This window comes from Megalops cyprinoides, chromosome 13 (genome assembly GCF_013368585.1).
Source record: "Megalops cyprinoides isolate fMegCyp1 chromosome 13, fMegCyp1.pri, whole genome shotgun sequence".
NCBI lineage: Eukaryota > Metazoa > Chordata > Actinopteri > Elopiformes > Megalopidae > Megalops > Megalops cyprinoides.
Window position 1 is genome coordinate 23665217 of NC_050595.1, and position 21094 is coordinate 23686310.

Consider the following 21094-nt stretch of genomic DNA (forward strand, 5'->3'; position numbering starts at 1 on the left):
ATGGGGGGCTTCACTGGGACGAATCCATCAGAGTGCGCCCATCCCAAACCAGGCAAGTAGAATCTGACATTCCCTAACCTCCGAGGAGATGGGGGAGGGAAGTTATTTGGAGCAACATCGAGGAGCTCATTATTTACATCAGCGGGGGCATTCCAGTGGCGAGCATGGAATTTCGAAGTACAGAACCTTCCGGAGCAGGCCTAGGAATGGCTGGTCGTCTCTGTGGAGACAGCCTGAAACAGGGACAGTCTCTGTTCCCCATATTTATAGGTGGCGTAAAAACTAAACGACGTGGACAAATTTAGAGTATTTATCTTAACGATGATCGAAATGCCATGTAATCTGGCAGAGCGTAAGGGGGACCGCGTTTAAAGAGCGCTTTATATGGGTAACGTGAGTGAAGAGGAATTCAGCCCCCATGAGTTATACGGCCTTGTCGTGCAAAGCGGGCCAGTTTACCCCAGTTTAAGGTCCCAGTGCTCATGGGGAAATTATGCCGTGGAATGTGGGCGTCTCTGCTGACGATTCGCGAAGCCAGCGGGTCATGCAGGGCAGGCCGCAGATAGCACAGCGAATTGAGAATTGGATTGCAGGCGTGAGACATTAGTAGCTTTGCTTCTAGAATGGCCTACTGATTGCACCACTATCCTCCTCCCAGGCCCGTATCAGCTGGCGGCACACTTTACTGGTTACAGTCCTCCTTATCGATTGTGTGCGTACACTGTCTCCCTGCTTAGAGAGGCTAGGTGGTCATAATGTGTGTGAACTGTGCTTTTCCTCAGGTGTTTTCTACAAAGTGTGCATCTTCTAGAAAGAACAGCAGCGGTTAAAATCCAGCTCGACTGCTACTCACCAGATCGATGAAGTAAATTCAAAGGACTTTTTGGCTTTTCAGCTTATGCAAATTTTGATACAATCCATAGCATCACCAGTTCTGCGGAAAAATTTTGTTTTATTTTCTTTTTTCCCTTGTCGTAGACATTCTGCAGAGTTGTGTAACAACTTCAGTGACATTCCATTAGTGTTACAACGGAGTCGCTGTGTGGCCCAGATCCACATTTTTGTGCGTGAAGGTAATGATGAATTCTCTGGGGGCTCCCCGGAAGAGAGGGGACTGTGGTCAGTTTACGCCAGGACTGTTTGTTGAAGTCATTTTTAACAACACTCTGTTGGCCAGGCGGCCGTATATCTCGAGCAGAGATTCTTGAGGAATGCAGCGGCTATTGAAATCACATGCACATATTCTGCGCATCTTTAATGTGTCAGAGTTCCCCGGGAACGTAACCAAAATAAATGAACTGCAATCGTAAATAACTTCGGCTCACTCTAAATTGTATCCATAAAACAGGCTATTAAAAGTTAAACCTCCCGTTTGGCTGGTTTGTGCAAATCCCTGTGTCTAAAAAGCAATTTGCGGAACCCGGTAAAGCAGACCCAAGCTGTTGTCCCGCCTCAGCACGCGTAAGTCACCCTTTCTGTCCCCCTTAATATTCTTCTCCTGCTGAGCTACCTGCTGCCATTACATCTTCACACTCAGACCCTCTCAGTGCTTGCAGTGGTGAAAAAATAAACCCTGAACCTTTCCTCTGCTTCCCCTCATTGCCATGGCAATACCGCCCTCTGTTCTCCGCAGTCGCTGAGTGACTGATTGAGTCCTCTCCGCACCGTTGTCGGATTTTTAATGAGAGCTAGTCTGAAACCAGGAGCGGACTCAACAAACGAAATTCCGCCAGTTCATCCTGGCGCTCCTGTTCTGTTCGCGGGGCACACACGCCCCCTATTGGTGGAGGTGTGCACTCTCATAACTGTTTGTGCGGAGGTCACAGCGGATGCGTTTGTGGGAGTGCACAGAGCTCCCGGAGGTTAGGTGGGAGTCCCGGCCCACGTCTGTAATGTTGCCGCTCTTCCATTTTGCGGTCAAAACGGTCGTCAGTCTTTCCCCGTGACGGGCGGGTGCAGGGCGTAAGTCATGTCGGCCCCGCGTAAGGCCCCGGTGACCCCGTGTGCACCCGGCCGCCTCACCTCATTCTGTCAGAGCGGCGGGGCAGGGCTGTAAATTCAGCCATGTGTACATTTTGGGAAGATTTCTGGCCACTGCTTGAAGAAGCGGGGCTTTGGAGTAATTGCTGCCGTAAAAAATGATGTTATTTTAAGTGACGGGTTTCTTTGAAGTCGCCCCTGTGATTTGGTAGCTTAAATTGACTATAGCTGCCTACGTTCGTCGCCTGACAGACTTTGCGCTGATCCGCTGTGGCATGAGGGCTCCGAGCCGGGTCCAGGCCTTTGGCACTGCCAGCGCATTCTTGAACGCTGGACACAAAAGTTCCTGCCATTCGCCGTTCTTCCCTCTCTCGATTGTAAATGTTTCAAGATGTAAACAACCCAATTAGTCTCTCGGGAAGTACCTTTGCTGTTTCTCTTGAGGGAGAGGGAGGCCTCTATTTCGGTTTGTCTGGAGAGTATTGTTTGTTGGTGGACTTGATCAGAGTAAACAGGACATGAATCGATTGATAGATTGCTCATAGGCCATCATAACTGCCTCGGTTGGGCACGCACAGAATCACACTCAAGTTTGTTTCTTGAATGGAGAGCCATGCATTCCAGAATAACCCAGTAGGATTCAGTTGTAGACCGGTGAAAAAAAAAAAACTCTGCTCCACATAAACAGGAAATTTCAAACTGGGTTATTTCGAAGGGATTTGTAGGAAATAACTGCATACCTCTTAAATTTTGAGTCCTCAGAAGGATTAAGGTTGTGCTTATTTTTCCTTTAGTGGTTTTACAAATTCTTAAGAATCTTGGCAAACCTTTCGAGTCCCAGGTGTTTTGTTGTAGTTATGTATTTTGTAATCAACTACAGATGAACGATGTACAAATGTTTCCATGCATATTTGAGTCTAAATTATATTTATTGGTAACAAATGTAAGTCTGTGTTCTATATTAAATTTAGTTAAAGTTGTTCCCTGAGAACGTATCAATACTTGGCCTCTGAATGACCATTTAACATGTATATCTAATTGGGGCTTGAAAATGATTTCATATTCGTCTGGGAACAAGTCAAGTATTTCAGAAGCAATCACGTGGAAAAGGTTAAGCTGGATGTAACAAGATGGCATCAGTGAAATGTCCTTTATAGACCAGGCTTAAAAATGTTTGGTACTGTATACATGACCAAAACTCTCCCAGGTTTTAACTCACTGAATGGCCTCAGGAGTCTCTTCAGTACAGGTATGTCTGGACTGGCCAGCTGTGGCTATAAATAGCAAGGGAAGCTGCTGCAGGGTAATTGCCTCTCTGTGCCGGGGTGGCATGTCCCGAGCTGTCTAGTGCTGATCTGGCCGGCCTGTTTGATTGTGTTTACAGGCAACTGCAGCAGCAGCAGCAGGCCGAACTGGAGGTCCACCAGAGAGATGCCCTGTCCGCCTATGACCTCTCCCAGGTACAAATTCCAACAAACCCCCCCCCCCCCCCCCCCCCCCCTCCCACCACCACCACCACCACCACCTTCCCCCTGCCTTTAAGCGGCAGTCCGTTGGTGTCTCAGGGAGGCTCAGCCACCTGGTCTCCATGTTTGCATCAACAGGTTCCCGTCCCCAGTGTGGCTGGCACCGTGCACGAAGCAGGGAAGTCCATTGACAAACCAGAGGCCATGTTCTCCCAGGAGAGGGACCCGCGCTTTGCAGACATGTATGCTGGGATTTCAGGGTGTAAGTGGAAAAAACTCTTTCATTTGCTGACTGCTTCACTCTACAAAAGCCAGAAATAATTTGGATTTGGAAATGAGGAACTGTGAATCTTGTAGCATCTGTTGTCATTAATATGTTACGTAACAATTATGTAGAATAGATCCTCTGCCTCAGTTTTTCTTTTTTTGTTACCGCTTCCATTAGTTGAGCAGAATATGTTTATCTGTGTTCTTTCAAGGTGATGTCAGATAGTGTTTTGTAACATCTGCTCAGAAGGTCTTTGCTGTCTTTTTGGGCGTCCATTTAAATGCCTGCTCAATTTTGCAGCCGATAAGAAGATGATGGTACCATCCTCCACAGCGAGTGGGCAGCAGCTTTACTCTCAGGGTAGCCCTTTCCAGCCAGGGCATTCTGGGAAGAGCTTCAGGTACGAGTATTTCCTGTGGACACCACTCTGTGTTTTTCAGGAAGGCTCACCTTTCATATGCAGCGGCTTAAAGTGCTTCTGTGAGTTACGGCTGTAACCGTAGCTGTAATGATAATATAATACTGTGTAAATAGATGTGCAAGCATGTGGAGCAGTGGTTAACTGAAGCAGCAGACTCTGCACTTGAGGGTTGTGTATTTGAACCCCTAGTGGAGCACAGCTGTGCCTTGGAGCTGAGGTTATTACCTTAGGTGCACCAGTGGAAATCCATCCATTTGTATGAAAAGGGGGTCAGACCTGTAGGTCTCTCTTGAAGGTGGTGTCCACAAAGCAAATACAAATGCAGTGAAATTAGTTTTTTTAAATCCTTTTCTTATTCACGCATGAAATCGGGGGCTGGTTGCATTTCAGCTCCTCCGTGATTCACGTTCCGGGAGTCAACGACATCCAGCCATCGGCCTCCGCAGGACAGAACCTTGCCCAGATCTCCCGGCAGCTGAATCCCGGCCAGGTGGCTTGGACAGGGAGCCGGCCTCCGTTTTCCGGCCAGGTGAGGATGCACAGGGGCCGCCTTCATCCCCCCCAGGTGGTTTCACTGTGTGAAATTCAGTGTTACGTTAACCCCACAGAGCTTAAGCGGGATTTATAATGCAGAGAATCGTAATTTAAAGACTCTGACGCAGTTATGCGCCACTAGCTCTGGTGATGGGCGTAAATAACACATAAGAGTGGGGAGATTTACTGCCTTGTGCGCTCATTGTGTGTGCGGTGTCCGCCCTGAGCGGGTCGTGCTCAGTGCGCGTGTCTCTGCCCCGTTTCAGCAAATAGCCTCCCAGTCCAGCAAGGCCCAGTCGTCTCCGTTTGGCATCAGCTCAAGTCACAGCTACCAAGCGGACCCGTCCTCCTACAGCCCCCTCTCCAGCCCCGCCACCTCCTCCCCCAGCGGGAACGCCTACTCCGGCCTGGCCAATCGCAACGCGGCCTTCGGTGAGACACTTTGCACGCTATTGTGAGGTCACCGGGGGTGACTTGCACAGACCTCTTCTGACACCGCGTTCAACATACAGAAAGCACATGTCGTTAGCCGTGCACGCTAAAGTCAGTACAGGCAAAATATGCACAATAGCAGCTGAGATGACTGCCCACTCGGACATTAATCTGTCAGCTCTTGCAGTGCTGATGTATGACTCAGCCTGGTAACAGCCTAACGCTGTGCCCTTTAGTCCTGCTCTGAAGCTGGATTGGAGAGTGGGCTTTCGAAGCTCAGGGTTCAGACAAGCAGCAGTAGGTTTTCATTAGCCTGTCGTGCATCGCAGTGCTTACTGCCAACAAGCAAGTCTGCTTCCAATACAGTTGATAAAGTGTGAAGATGAAAGTGAAGACTTTTTTTGGGAGATGACATAATTAGTATGGTTTTCTTTCAAAGAGAGGTCTCTGAACTTACATGTGTCATTATTAAACACTTCAAATTCCTTCCCTCAAACATAATTTGTTGTGGTTAATGTCAGCCCAAATCATATGGAATGTGAGCACATGGTTTCTAGTAATATTAATAGAAAGGTGTTGGACGTGATGTCTGTTTTCAGTGGTACTGGGGAAAATGTTTTTTGCATGGTTTATTGTGTAAACTTACTTACTTTCAAATTGGACTTGTTTATTGATATATTCATATAGACCTGTTGAAGCATAGAAGAGGAATGAATATATCTAGTGTCTGATAGTGTACGGTAGTATAATTCACTTCCCTTGTCTAGTCAGTTTGCACAAGTTTACTTGTGGTAGGGCTTGAATAGTGTTATGCTCACACTCACTGGTCTGGGAGTGTTGTTAGTCTGATTTGACACTGTTGCTCGTTCAACTTGAATGGATACACCTCTGTTATTTTGTGCTGGAAGGTGCTCTGGATAAGAGTGTCTGCTAAATGATTGTAATGTAAAGTAATGAATGTATGTTGCAGCCTAAACCAAATCTAGGTCTGGGTGTGTTGCTTGGAGAACCTTGATTCTGTAGCTGTAGCCACAGAACCTTATGGAAAATACCTTGGCCCTCTCCTTGGCTGTTCTGACCATGTGATTTGCATCTCCATTTGATTAGTAATTTATTTTAGGAGGGTGGCATTAAAATTCCACTTTGTATTTGGACAGTGCCAAACAGCAAACCTTAAATGACTTTGTAAACCCAGAGGACTTTTACCAGCTGGTGAGGAAATGAAGGCATTAGCAAGCCATGTCCAAATGATTATTTTTTAATTTGCTCTCATTAACTAAATGGAACATTTTCCTTTTCTTTCTCATGCAGCCATTTGCGGTTTGGTTTTCGAACACGTAAGGTTAAAATTAGAACGGTTAGAAACATATTTGGAATTCGTGTTATTTCTGCTCCAGAGCTGATTTGTGAGCTTCCTTTTGTCTGCTGCCCTGTTATGATTATTTTTTGTCACAGAATTTAGGATTATGTGTTGAAGGAATGGAGAGGATTCAATCATTTGACGACAGCTTACCTCTGGTTTTATACATCCTAATGATAACTTCCACACAGCAGCAGCAGCACTATGGTCTGTCTTTGGGAAATATATTGGAAATGAGCATCCCCACCTAAAAAAAAAATCCCAACTCTGCTGTGATATAAGGCAAAGTGAACATTTGGTCATCTTTTTTTTTGAAAAGCCTATTAGCTGTATCATGATTATGAATGTCTGACCTGGTTAGCAGTCGGTGGGACCCATAATTCTTCCACCTCCGAGCAGCGAGAGTTCCCCACGGACACTGCGAGGTGAAATTAATGATGGGTGTTGCTGCCCGTTGATGGATTTTTCACACATGAAGGGACGAGAAAGGCGCACGGTCAGCTCAGCAGGGTGGTGGTCGCTGTGTGGTATGTGCTGAGAACAAAAAAAAGAGAGCGAGAGATGGAGTAGCCTTACGGTGTGCCTTCCCGGCAGCGAACGAATGAGCCCATTGTGCCCAGGCACCCGCTCTGATACTACACCTGTTCGGGATCATTCCCCAAAGCTCGCTCATCTACCAAGATACAGTTCATCTATGAGCTAGGATTCAGTGTGGATACAGGCTCACGAGCAGATAAGTTGTAAGATTTGTGGAGCTTAGCGTTCCGTCAGCAGTAAAGAATTCAAGACACATGCTGTTCCAATGCAGGGAAAATGTGCAATGAATTACGGATCTTGTAATGATTAATGCTTTTTTTTAAACCAGGCTATTTAAGAATCACAGAAGATGTGCCGTATATAGCTGCTGTCACAGTGATGTTAGCTTTGGAAATATCAGCCACCTGATGCTTTCAGTTGAAACGGGTGAACGTTTGAATTGCATAACAACCAAGGATGGATGCAAAGAGCTAAGCACACACCTTATTCTGCAATTCTAAAAGTGCCATCTTATTAAATTTTCTTTTCAAGTATTTTTTTAATATTTCAATAGAGGAGAAGCTTTAATAGGCTTAAAGTTAATTCATCTAATTCACAGTAAGCACATTCACAGTAATTCACAGTACTTAGTGAACATTAATCAAAATTATGCACAGTCTGGAGGTGCTGTTAGAGATACGCCTCGGCAGAGGTGTTGTTAATGCAGAGTTCCCATGCGTCTGCACAATTTGTCCCCTTTGCGTGGGCTTTTGCCGCTCTTTAGATTTCAGCTATGTCATTAAATTATGAAAAATCAAGACTCCCTTTCCCCGTGTCGTGCTCAGTGTAATTACTTTCCTTCGAGTGACCACTGTCCTGTGCGTAGGCGTGTCTTAACCAGGATCCGAACCCACGTTATCGGTTTACTTGTTAGCGTCACGTTCCGCAAGGCTGGTCAGTAAGGGTCTGTAATATGGAAGATGGCACACCATTGACTGTGTTATGAGTGGGGCTCATTCTCCCAGAGACAACCAATGCCTATACAAGGCGTGGGCCTTGGGCTTGTCAGTAATGAGAACAGATGCCACGAGAGCTTTAAGCAGCTTTCTTATCAACAGCGCCCAAAACCTATTTACTAAAAATGGTTTTGAGAAGAGTCCTCAAGTAATCAAACCTGTCATTATATGGGTAAGTAATTAGGGAGGACCTTCAGATGTGTGTCCCATTAATGTGTTGTTTATTGATTTTTCCACAGAATAGATGGCCATCTGGTCAGAATATGATATGGCTGACAATGCAGCATAAAGATCCATCTTACAGTTGGGATTGTGTCTGTAATGTGCTGTGCAACAAAAGGAAGGGAACCTCGACAGTTTTCCCCAGAGGTTTTTTTCTGCTTAGAATTGTTCCTCACTGGACCATTCAGTGGAAATGACTTCATTTCCTTGAAATGAATCATAGCCATTGACCACAGGTCTTCACAGTGTGCAGGGGATGCAAATGTAGATGGAAAAACTCGAAACCTTGGGAATGCCTAAGTTTGTGCGCCCAGTTTTAAAGCTTGGTAGGTTTGTCCTGGCCCCCAATACGATGGTAACTCAAAACAGACGACACTAACGCGCGCCAGAGCAAAACATGCAAAATAATGTTGGGCTTTTTCAGTTCAGTCGACTGCCCTTTGGCATATGGTGGGCGCCAGGCTTTACCTGCTTCTTCTCCCCTTACTGATGTTGCAGCTGAAGGTGGACAGAGTGGGGGCCAGTTCCAGGGCCGGCCCTCAGAGGTGTGGTCGCAATGGCAGAGCCAGCACCACGGCCAGCAGGGCAGCGATCAGCACACTCACCCCCAGCCCAGCACAACTGAGGTCTTTCAGGTAGGCCCTCCCCACAGCCAACACCACCACTGTTGTCTCTCTCTGTATGGAGCACCATGTTAAAGCCATACTGTGTTTGTTTTACATTGAGTCCTCATGAACTGGCTGGACACCAGTATACAAACGGGCCCATACAGCCCCCGCTGGGGCGGGGCAGCACTTCTGTTAGTTTTCAGCAGCCCTTCACTGTCCTTCCGCCCCCAAACTGACACGCTCCTTTCCTGAATCGCAGGACATGTTGCCGATGGCAGGAGATCCGACGCAGGGCACGGCCAATTACAACATCGAGGATTTCGCTGACTTGGGCATGTTCCCGCCGTTCTCCGAGTAACGGCCCGGCTGAGGCGGAAGGGAGCCAGGAACTTAGCAGCAACATCATCGTTTTTTTTTTCCGCCCAGGCGAACACCAGAGTGCACCGAATGTCAGGAAACACCCATGGTAAACGGGAGGTAATTCAGGGCATCGAAACAAATGCGTTTCCCGTGGGTATTTTAACAAGAACGCGCATGTACGTCACCTCTTCCTAAGAAAGACTGCTCTCCAGCAAATTGGCGTTCCACCAGGATAAAGCGGTCTCATTTTTAATCCGCACGTGACATCATATTCCGCTGAATCTTGTTTGAGTTCCAGTGGGAGTTTAGACTCCTCCAGTTTCCTCCTCCTTACAGCTTTGCCAAACTGCATTAGGTCAAGTGAGGCCAAACAGTCTGACATACTTTTTCTGCTACTTGCCAGCTTTACATTAAGCTTGCTGTGTGAAATATTGTATTTGTGGCGCTCTCCATAATTTAGGTAAACTAATTCAAGCATTGAAGGATGCAGTTGGATTGGTGGGAAAAAAAGTAACAGAAAACTAACTGACATTTTTAAATATTTTGCTTATATCAAGGTGAAGCTTAAAGTGCACTTCATAAAGCTAATATCACCAGCCTCCAGGCCTTTTCAAGGGAAAAAAATAATGTGTCACGCAGTTAAAGCACTGCCCAGTGTATTTTGTGTCCTTGGGGTAGTCACATTTCTTTGTTACGCTATCTAATCTTTGTTTAAAGGAAAAAAAGTAATTTATAGTTGGGATATTTTACACAAAAAATGTGTATCATGTGTAGCATTGAAGGAGAGAAGGATCAGAATCCGTTTGCGAAATCAGATGGATGTTTTCTTTTTGTACATAATGTGATTTTATGTTTACTTTGTTTTTCCTAAACATACACAGCTATACATATTTGTGTAGTTTTAATATTGTGTGTGATGTCAGTACATGTTAAACTATCAATCTTTAGTTAGCTTGTTAATTGTACATTGAGTTTAGACTTGTAAAAATGGTGTAAATGTGATCCATTATTTTTGTGTAACTTTATAAACAAATGTGTTGTGTCAATAAATATAAGGATGTATTTGTTTGTGTGTGATTATGCAGTCAGACCATGACTTTTATTATTTTATTATTATTATTTATTTTATTATTGTTTTGCCTGCTTAAGACATTTGGTTCATTTGTGAGCTCAGTTGCAATGGCTATCAAGTTGTAGGGTTCTAATCTGAGAGATGAGATGGAAGTGTTGAGAAGTAGATATTAGCATTAAAGCATTATGTTCTTTTGTGTTACAGTTAAAAGGTAATACGTTTAGCCAATCTAATAGTAGATAAAATGGAGAATAGAGTTCAGTTGTTTTGGCCTTTATTTTGTCTTTGACTGGAGTAAGTGTCTGTGGAAACAGTGGAGTCCCTTGCTCCCTGACTGACTGACTGCTGCCACGAACACAGTGGAACTCCAGTGTTGCAAACGTACAGATGCTTTTTATCGATGAATACCGGGACTCCTAAGGTGCTATTGACAACACATTTTGATCACATTGCTAAAAAAAAGTCCCCACAATGAATGTGCTTCATTTTGTCCCAGAAAATTATCCTTATTTGTTGAGATAGCCTCAAAGGGAATGCCTTTCTCCTGACTTGGACAGGCGTTGCTCCAAACATAGGCATGACTTAATAAAACACATTTGATCGAACACAAAAATGAGTGCTCACAAACATTTGTATTTTTAGCAGTAAATTAGCCGTAATAATGTGTTTTATATCCGTGGGAAGATGATGGCTATGAAAATGACCTCAGTACTTTAATGATGCATGGCCACGATAACGTACATCTAGCTCTCAACCCTATGTTTCAGGACATGTTTCAATGAAAGAAGCCTGAAAAAAATGAATTTGAAGCAGGGGATGTTGCAGTGACACAAGGGCTGTCCTGTCATAGCTCACAGGCTTTCTGTGGGCGGTCACTTAGGCCACTACAATAAAGCCACAGGCAACAAATTGCTCACCCATGGGATTTTGAGCATGAGTGACTAGCTCCTGCTGTAATGACATTTTACCAGTAGGGGTCAGACCTGTTGATCTGTGCCTGTTGAGTTCTTGTTGTTTTAAACATTTTTCTCTTGTCAAAACAATGTAGAGCTTTTTGGTCCTGCTTGCTAAACAAATAATAGATCCAGCATGCCCTCATTTTAAAGGCAGTATTTCAGTTAGGAGAATGTGTCACGCTGGACCGCCCGGACATGTTTTATGGTCACGAGCGGCAGCTCCTTTCCAGCAGGAAGCGGGGTGGACGTGTGAAAACGCCCAGCAGGGCGTTCTCCCATCATCCCCTGGGGCTGCCGCACCAGCGGGAGGAGCTCACGTCTGCTGACCGATCCCAGTCCTCGGGAGACCGGCTAACTGGGCCAGGGGTGGCCTCTGTCAACCCAGAATGCATCACTCAGCCACGGCTGTGTTTTCTTAAAGGTGTGTTTCACAAGTGTGCTTAACCCTTGCACTCATTTTCACTCAGTGAAAAAAACAAACCAGCACTGCTATGTTTTTTAAATGAACACCACACAGTGCTCATCCTACAGCTGGGTTATCTAATATGACACACACAGTCATGTAGTGAAAGAACAATGGTTACACAACAGTTATGGTTATAAAACAGTTGTGCTAATTTAACGTTATGTTTCTCTTTTACGGTTATCAATGTCAATTACTAATCGTAGGTGGACTATAACATTTGCAACATGATGAGCCGGTATTTTTCTATTAATTTAGTTGACATCTGAAGAGCTCATTAACTGAAATTCAAAATGGTTGTTGTGGGTGTACGCTTCAAAATCTGTAAACCACTGAAAAATTGGGATTCCGCTACCTACCGAATACCACCCACGCTGGGACGAGTGATCAGCTTATTCTGAAATCTGCACGTTTCAGCAAGATATGTTTTTCTCCCAGCTCAGTTAGGCGAACCACTCATCAGGTGAATTCTTACACAATTCTTCTCCGAATATGTCTTTAATTTAACCCCGCATTCTTTCATGGCATTGTGGTGTACTCTTGAGTTGTCTCTGTGAATTCCTTTCTGACGTTCTCTGGGCTCAGTAGTGCAAGCTCTAGACAGGTTACTGTGTGAGCGAGAGTTCAGGTTTGACTGGGCCCCCCACCTGTGCCTCTGCATGTAGATTCATACTTAAAGTCTGCAGGGTTTACGGCCCTAATAAATGATTGGCAGCAACCCCGTCTTCACCTAAAAGAGCACAGTCAGTCCCAAAATGGTAACATGCCCTGGGGTCACGTGTTCATTGTTCTAGAGTGATACTTGGCATGCACATTTTGAGTGCTACTGATGACAGTTTGGAGTGTAGCATGTCTGTGCTGTCTCTCCTTCTGTTCTTCTGCTGTGCCCAATGTTAGTAGTCTTCTTTTTTTCTGTTTTACCTGGGAGCCAACGCAGGCACCAAAATGATTTTACATCTGAGTGCATTTTGATAGCTGCTGTTTTCCCACTTTAGTTGTGCAACTGATTAGGAAGAAGTCGGCAGGGAAGAAATCTGCTGCCTCTCCATCTCGAGAGCTCAAAAACCCAAAGCTGGGAACAGAATCTGAACAGGATCCTCCTGTAGCCCGCTGCGTGTGCCGGGTTCCTCCGACAGACGGCCATGGTTTCCTCTGGGCTTTGCCGGCATGGACATGCAAATTAGCCTCAGTCAAATCTGGCCCGTAACCAAACCTCACAAGGCCTCTGCCAATCCGTGGGCCATGTTCCTGAACAGGTTGCGGGAGTAGGTTGACTCGCAGGGTCTGTACCCTAAGCCCATGTAATTAACTGGCGGTGCTTCAAGCTACCTCTCCACCTTCTCAGCCAAATGCTGATAAATAGGTAACGTCTTGGAAGGCTTGCTCTTATAAACAGTGCACAGTAATCTGTGTCATCTGATAAACAGCCGGCCATGTATGTAGAAAGTGTTTCAGTCAGGGGCATTGTATTTATATGATTAGTAAACCTGTAGACTGCAGCTATGAGTCTTCGGTGATATTTAATACCCAGGAAAGATACGCAGGAATTATGGTGGGTACCTGTGCTGTGGCAATATCTTAAATCCATTTTATGTTGCAAGTATTCATAATCAGGGAACTATGTAAGAACATAGAGTTTGGATTTTGCAACTGATCTGACGTGTGTACCCTGGTTTTCTGCGGCAACCTGTGACTGATGCAATGCAGAGCCCTTTTTTCAATTGTCTCTCGCAGCATACTTCTATTTCCATAGAGTAATTGGACTGGCACTATTGTCTGTGAGGATGAAAGACATCTGACTTCAATCAGAGAAGTCGGTGAAGTCACGAGAAGCAGGAAAGTCCCCCCAGGACATTGATTCCAGCACGCAATATCAGCTGCCATTACAGGAGATGCTTGCCTGTGAATTGCATTAGTTCATTATGAATGTCTGCTTTAACAGCCAGATGTATCGCATGAAAAGACTTGTACTTGCTAGAGCATTGTTGTTGCAGGTGCCTGACAAGGCTGTTTTCTGTAGGTGTCTCAGAGCCAGAGTTCCCATAGATTTCCAGTCAAGAAAAATCATTTGTGGTGTAGGATGACATTGTGCTCAATGCTTGAAATTACAATACTCTTGTAGCTTGTGTTGTAGTTACATGTATTTTTACTATGTGATAACTTACAAGTTGTATATATTCATGATCAGTTGGATCCATTTAATTGTATATATGTATATATATATATGTGTGTGCGTATGTGTGTGTGTGTGTGTGTGTGTACACGTACATATATGAGCCGTCATATTGAATTAGTTGAATGCATGCTATTGTCTAGATGCCAATAATTCCAAGTTGCATTTATGTATGTTTGGATGGTATGAGCATTGCGTATAGCCTAAAGAATATAACAACAAACCACACAGACCACATTTTTCCTCAAGGGATGTCATTACTACAACTGGAGTAAGAGGCTACACCCCACCTCGTCCACGGACCATCTTACAGTGGAAATGTGCTGCCTCCATCCAGGCCCTGGGCTGAGACCTACAGGAGATTCCTCTTCCTGAGCTGGTGTCAGGCAGTGGGATCCAGACCATTCTTATATTCATTTCGTTGGAGCACTGTGGCGCTCAGAAGACTCTGGGGGAAAGAGTGGTGAAAGCAGGAATCTCCTCTTGGCTCCCATTCTAATCATGCAGGCCCTGTGTGGAGACTGCACAGAGCCGAGCGTCTGCACTCTCTCAGCACCTGAGAAAAGGGATCATCTGGTCTCTCACGGGTTCAGAGGGAGCTTCTGTGCTTTGTCTGTGCTCCTTTGAGTAGAGAGCGGTACTGGTTTGTCAGTTTTACAGCTGCGTCCACCAACATATTCACCATCAAGAAGTGGCAGCACCAGTTCTGGCTTGGCTCCCTCTGGCCTTCCTTTGACATGATGTGTGGAAGTGCACAAAATCAAAGCTTTCTTCCTTTCTTTACCTTTTGCTTAACACATGCAACAATACAGCAATTGTCAAGGCTAACACCTGTCCTCCAGCACCTGTGTAGAAGTAATTATTTGCTGTACCAAAATAGAAATCCTTATTTGTATTGCTGCAAACCCACAGTTTTCTGTCTTTGTGGAAAGGAAAAAATCCTGTCAGTGGCATGTATGGCTCTTTAGCGGTATGAATGCAGTCGCCTAACTCACAGGTATAATCTTCACTCATCCTGTTAACATTGTCACCTAGGAGCTCACCATGGGAATATGGCTATCTGTCTTACAGCTATATTGTAAACACCCCCACAGAATCAAAAGATCACAGTTTTTCAGACTTGTAACAGCAGCTCTAAGCACAAAACTTGTTGACGATTGCTTGTTATTTTCCAAAATTCTCTCTGTATTTTTACAAAAGTTCAGGACAGAAATCAAAACTGTGAAACATTTTCTCTCTATGTGCAATACAGAATTTGCATGAATTCTCTGGTGGTTAAGTGCCACAAAATCAATGAGCTTCCATGCGTCAACAGAAAAGAAAGTTCTGGTTTGTGGGTTTTTTTTTTTTTTTTGAATGTCAGGAAGGCTTTAAAAACATTCAGGAGACATTAGCTGTGACGTGAATGGGAGAGCTTCTGGTTGTGTTATTATTGCTATCATCTTCCCAGAGGCAGTGAGTCAGGTAGTGAGACCTGTTGAATAATCTGGAGTTTTGGCACAGACGGATGTTGGCCTTACCCTCGGCGAGGTGGAACAGGGTTATTGCCATCTTTCAACATCGTTAAACAAAGCTTTTGTGAATTCCAGCCATGGGGCACTTAAGGCTCTGAAGCAATTTCTCCCCATTTACGTAAAGTCCTTTTTATTGCAGCAGCTTTGACGTGCCACGGCGTAGCTATTGTCTTGTGATGCTAATGTGATAAGCAGTGAAAATGACATTGGGCAGGTTTATGAGCTCTGGGGTGAGCGGTACGGAAATTGTGCTGGGCTGTTTGAGCCAGAATGTCCTGTGGTGTGCAGGTGGGGTTGACCCATCTGAGGTAAGAAGTGATGCAGAACCTGGGAAATGGACAACAGAGTTACAGTTGAAGAGGTTGCGTTCCCATTTGCACACATCCTGTCAGCGAGCTATCGATTAAAACTGGGTCAAAGGCTTAAAGGGGAACCTAGGACTCTTCTCCGAAAAAACAGTCAGCAGTTTACAGAATATAAAAGTTGACACTTATAAATTGAACTTGTGTTTATTTTAAAACTTCTAACGCTAGCCAGACAAAGCACACACAAAGCCAATGGCCCTTACAAGGCAGATTTATAAATGCATGTTATATCTAGCCAAACACCTTTCTTTGGTTTAGTTATCACAGACGAACCCTCAGTGCCCTTTACAGCATATGGGACAGATAAGGATTTATCCTTGTTTCTGGTGAGTGAACCTAGAATTTAGGACCCTCCTCCATAACACAGTATGTGCCAGATAAAATGTTGATTTCTTAAAAAAGAATTTCTTATGGCGTCAGGCTCTTTCAGTCAGTGCAAAACGAGTGTGTCAGTTTGAGAAACTTGATATGGAAAGTGTTCACAGTTTTCTTAGGAAGGCATTTTATTCACTGCTCAGAGGTGATTTATGTAGAGTAATTAAACAAGGCTGCGAGAGTTGAAATGTAGCTGTACTTATCATTGTACTCCCTCAGAGAAACACTTTGAAAACACAGGGACTTGCTTGAGGTCTCTTAGTAAGACTTCTGTCGGATCATTTGAAGAATGTACAGTGAATTAGACATGGAATGGTAAAGAATCCTTTGCATGAGGGAAAGGCCTACTTTTCAATATATACAGATGAGGGGGGTTTCATGTAGGATTTGATCATAAAAATAAATCTTTCCTGCTTTCATTTTCTGGATATTAAACATTTCTGAATTTTGCAAGAGCAATGAATATTAGAGGACTAGGGTGAAATGTGAGGTATTAAGAGATAACTATCACAAGGCTCCAAAGCAAGAGGTTTAATTGCCCAGAGAGACGCTGGCAGCAAGAAACACTTCACAGCCGAAATTTAAGACAATGCTTGTTGTCCCTGTCTGTGACTTGGCAGTAATCGAACGCTTCCAGCTGAGAACTCTTCAGAAGTATAAACAATCTAGGCCAGCAAAGTTCTAGTGTAGGCCACTGCCTGGCTCAAGGGATAGCCAATAGCAAGCTGTACACATCCAATGCAAATGAGGTACAGCTAAAGATAAGCACTGATAGTTTGACCTGATCAGTCCAAACACATTGCTGAATACTGTTCCGAGTGCGAGTACCCTACCAATGAATTGTTTGTTCAGTTAGCTCTCTGTTCTGAACACTGGTCATGGGTTTATTGTGATGTTTTGCTCCATTCAATAATAGATACCTGTGATTTTTTCACCTACGCTACTCAGCTCTGCTCTGTATGGTGCATACCTTTTCAGGCACGTGTCAAACAGCCTACACCTCTCCACCATTTTGATTGAAATGAAACCCCAAGATTGTGCAATTCAGTGCAAGTACATGAGTTAATAAGTTGGAAAAGTTGTGTTTATGCACTTTCAGATGTACAGTGAATACTTTTTTGGCTTGGTTTCATGCATGCATGTTGCACTTCCTCTTGTGTTTAGGATACATTCATTCCAGGAACTAAATGTTACAAAATGATGTAGGTCAGGAACCTGCTGGTTCAAAGAGTACAGTGTCTGGCAGGGGTTTGCAGTGGTCTTGCTCAGATAAGCCTGGCTGGTCTACCTTTCTCGAACTTTTATTGCCTGGAGTTCATGAAGAGGGTACTGTTTACAGTACCTCTGCCAACACTAGTTAGTTGTCCGGTGAGCCTTTTGAAAGTGTACATTCTCCAATTTCCTTAGCATTTGTGAGGAAATCTTTCTGTATTGTCTAGTTTTTCCACTGTTAGCAAAAACAAAAATCTGGCAGAAGTTTTGCATATATTCACTTCTTTCCTGTCGTGATTTGCAAAAAATAATTTCAAAACTGGGGTTTTTTTGGACATTCTGACAGGAAAAGGTGCATTGCTGTAGTCCAGTGCATTCCGAGTGTTGAAATGAATTGATTCATTTCCCATAACTCAGTTCCGATAATCATTATGTTGCACCACATCAGCTGTGTCTGTTAGTTAGTGTTTGTGCGTCACTGGAGTCAGATTTGTTTGGTTAAATTGTATTTTATGCATTGTATTAAGAGGGATTTGTTTTAGAGTGCTGCTTAATTGGTTTCTGTTGTTCTCCAAGGAGCCCTAGGTTTGTTTCTGCCAACTGAAGCGATGAACTACGTGAGTCACTCAGTGATTGTAGTGATTGTGTGAGGCAGTCCACAGGTCATTGCTGCCTGTCAAGGATAATATGAATATGCTGCTTGTTTCTAAATAACTTCAAAGGTATTAACTGGAGCTCTGGATGCTAGATGTTGTTCTATCTTTTCAATGTTTCTAGTCCATACTTACATAACATAACGGTTTCTACATGGAGAAAATCTCATTTAATAGGAAAAGTGTTTCCTGAAGCAGACCTGCTGTTTGATTTCTACTTTCCATTCACCCAACAAAAGTGACTACCAATCATTCACCAAGTTGTTCATGCACAGTGGTAACTCTGTGATGTTAATAAAACAGGCACACACACACACACACACACACACACACACACGCACATACAACAGATGTAGGTTTAAAAGAAAAAAAAAACAATCGCATGCAAAAAAAAAATAATAATACGCTGAGGTCCAGCTCTGAAGAAAATCAAGATTTTTTTGTTCTGTCTTTTGATTTCTCTAAAGAAGTGGCTTGAAGACCGGGGCTGCGAGGAACTTACACAGACACACAATGCAGAACTATTTAGATTAATCCACGGCGTGCCATTTCCCATGGCAATTCATTCAGAGGGATCCACAGTCTCCCGAGCGACGTTTAAACACTTTTGCGCTAATTAAAGTGATATTGATTCATTATGCCAATATGTCTTTGCCCTCGTGTGTGCTCGGGGAAATGAAAATCCCAGAGACACTACTGGAGAAATGTCAATGAGTAAAAGGCATTAACTCCGGCCGCTGTTTAATACAATTCATGCAAATAGGAGGCATGACACTGAAAAGCAAATTGGAGGGGGAAAAAACTCTCAAAGGAGGAACTGTCTCCCTCTGTTTTCCTCAAGCATCACTGGCTTTAGGTACGGACACCGTAATGAGGAATACAATTTTCATAAGCCAGCTTTAATTGATACCAGTCAAAGAGAAAAAAATCATTTACAGGAACTGATGTGAAATAAATTGGTGGCACATATTGTTATGCGAAATAAGTGTATTTAATTTGCACGCGTGCGCTCAACTCAAGAGCGAAGCGGTAATTACACAAAATGCAGAGTAGCCCCCCCCCCCATCCTACCCCATTTGCAATTCTTATGCTGGCTGAAGAATGTCAGGGCTGTAGGAAAATGGCTATACCTTATCTCCTCCAAAATGTTAAATTAAACAGATGGACTCTCGCAATCAGCACTGATTTGATTTCCCCATACAGCCACTGTGTTAGGCATATCCCAGACCATATTTTGGATCCTTTTTACATACCATGACTACTGAACCTATCCATCCTCTCTGTGATAAATCTCCCCCAGACACGATTCCATATGCGCATTAATGATTGTGTAAAAATGTGCGGCACGCGGTCCCTATCTGGTCCCAGTTTCCTCGTTTCCGTACTTCTTCGAATCCATCTGTCGAACAAACTCGCGCCTGTCAACCTTCGCCAATTCCCTCTTCACCTGTAAAAACCTCAAATATAATGTGTGAATCACCGCTATTTCCAGAGAGAGTGTACGCTTCACGGAGCGTCTGTCCATCCTGATATGAATGGCGCCTAACCAGGTAAAATTAATCGAAGCTCGATGGCCAGTACCCGCTACAGCTTATAGTGGCTGGGGGAAAAGTACCTTCAGTCCTGAGGATGATATGGTAAACTTGTGTGCAGTCGAATAAATTTAAGGGACACATGCCTCAAATACTGTAATAGGATATTTAAACATTTTTGCATTTTGCAAATACTATGCGTAGTAGTGTAATATAGAAGTAGGGTTTATGTGTTGCTGGTGATACTTGCTATTTATTTCAGATTGTAGTGCTTCATTCTGGATAGCAGTGGCATCAAATTAATGTGGATAACATCTCCCCAGCGGCCTGCAGCTTAGGTTTCTTTTATCTGTCTTTACTGCACTTAAAATTACAGGATGCAGACCAATTTGACTTACATCTTCCTTAGTGATTTCCCTGGGAACACATTAGCTAAGAGTAATGGAGAAATGTAAAGGGGACATAAATTGCAAATCTTTTGGGAGATGCTTTTTAGAATCAACTGTACAGTAGCACATTTACATCTTGGGAAAAGGACTGCTGCAGTTTTCAGAAGGCTTTTGGCCTCTTGCTTGCACACGTATCACTTTATTGTATGACTCTTCCAATAAAGCTCTAAAACCATACTGGAGATAAGGCAACAGAGCCAGGGCATCCACAATAACCTTGACTTCTCTCCCAACCTATAGCTCAATGGAGGTACGGTGACACTCCTCATAGCTTGCTCTACATAGTGTGATACACCTCAGCCTACTGGCTGTGATGAAACCTCTGCACCCTTTACACTGTCTTGCCTGTTTCGCCAGGAGCCATTTTTCAGAAGCATGGTTTCAGTGATATATGCTGAGAAGATGAGGCACATCTGATTTTGCACATGGAAAAAAGAAAATGCTCACAGCTGCAGTGCAGCCACAGAAAAATGAGTCTCTGCTGATCGGCTTGTATTCTGGATTTTTTCTCCCATGACCATTCTCTTACCAGCGGTTCCTTCAGTGTGGATAACAGGCTACAAATCCGTCAACCGCTATGTAGAAATTCCTCTCAATATCTTTTAAAGAAGCGTCAAGAGCGGCCAATGGCCTGGAACACTGCCTCCCCCAAGATGTTACAAAATTATTTACAGAATTTGCCCAAATCCACTGAGCATTTATTCTACTGCACAATAATATTTGTATTGCCATCACCCCCCAGATAAAAGTAATAATGGTAATTATAATGATGACGAGTAGGGACTACTACAACCATCATTAACTTGCTCAGCAGACTCTTGTACCCAATGTGATTTGCATGCCTTAGATTTGACATATTATCCATTTATATTACTGAAGCAACGTAGGTTCAGTACCATGCTTAAGGGCAAAGCATCAGTTTTCTGCATGAGGATCGAACCAATCTTCATGTTACAAGCTCAGTTCCTTAACAGCTTCACCACAGGGCAGAGTTTCCTCAGTGTTCCAGGTTAAGATTTCATAAGGTTTGAGATGGGTTGAGGTAAAAACTGGTGTGGGGGTGCATTGGTTACAGCAGATCATACTTTTGAGTGTTCTGTCAGTTTTATAACTTTAGCACCAAGTCCACATTTCACACAGTTGCTGC

General features: G+C 43.9%; 1 protein-coding gene across 3 annotated transcripts in view; it reads left to right on the forward strand.

Moving 5' to 3' along the window:
- arnt2 (aryl-hydrocarbon receptor nuclear translocator 2) overlaps positions 1 to 9973 on the forward strand; it is a 40872-nt gene extending 30899 nt beyond the window's left edge. For all 3 annotated transcript variants that reach the window (XM_036543445.1, XM_036543444.1, XM_036543446.1), the window contains 7 exons: positions 3365 to 3440; positions 3585 to 3708; positions 4015 to 4114; positions 4526 to 4664; positions 4936 to 5101; positions 8705 to 8850; positions 9083 to 9973. In XM_036543445.1, the coding sequence (XP_036399338.1) occupies positions 3365 to 3440; positions 3585 to 3708; positions 4015 to 4114; positions 4526 to 4664; positions 4936 to 5101; positions 8705 to 8850; positions 9083 to 9181 (850 nt within the window). In that variant the 3' untranslated portion in view covers positions 9182 to 9973. The remainder of the gene's footprint in view (positions 1 to 3364; positions 3441 to 3584; positions 3709 to 4014; positions 4115 to 4525; positions 4665 to 4935; positions 5102 to 8704; positions 8851 to 9082) is intronic.
- Positions 9974 to 21094: the final 11121 nt, after the last annotated feature.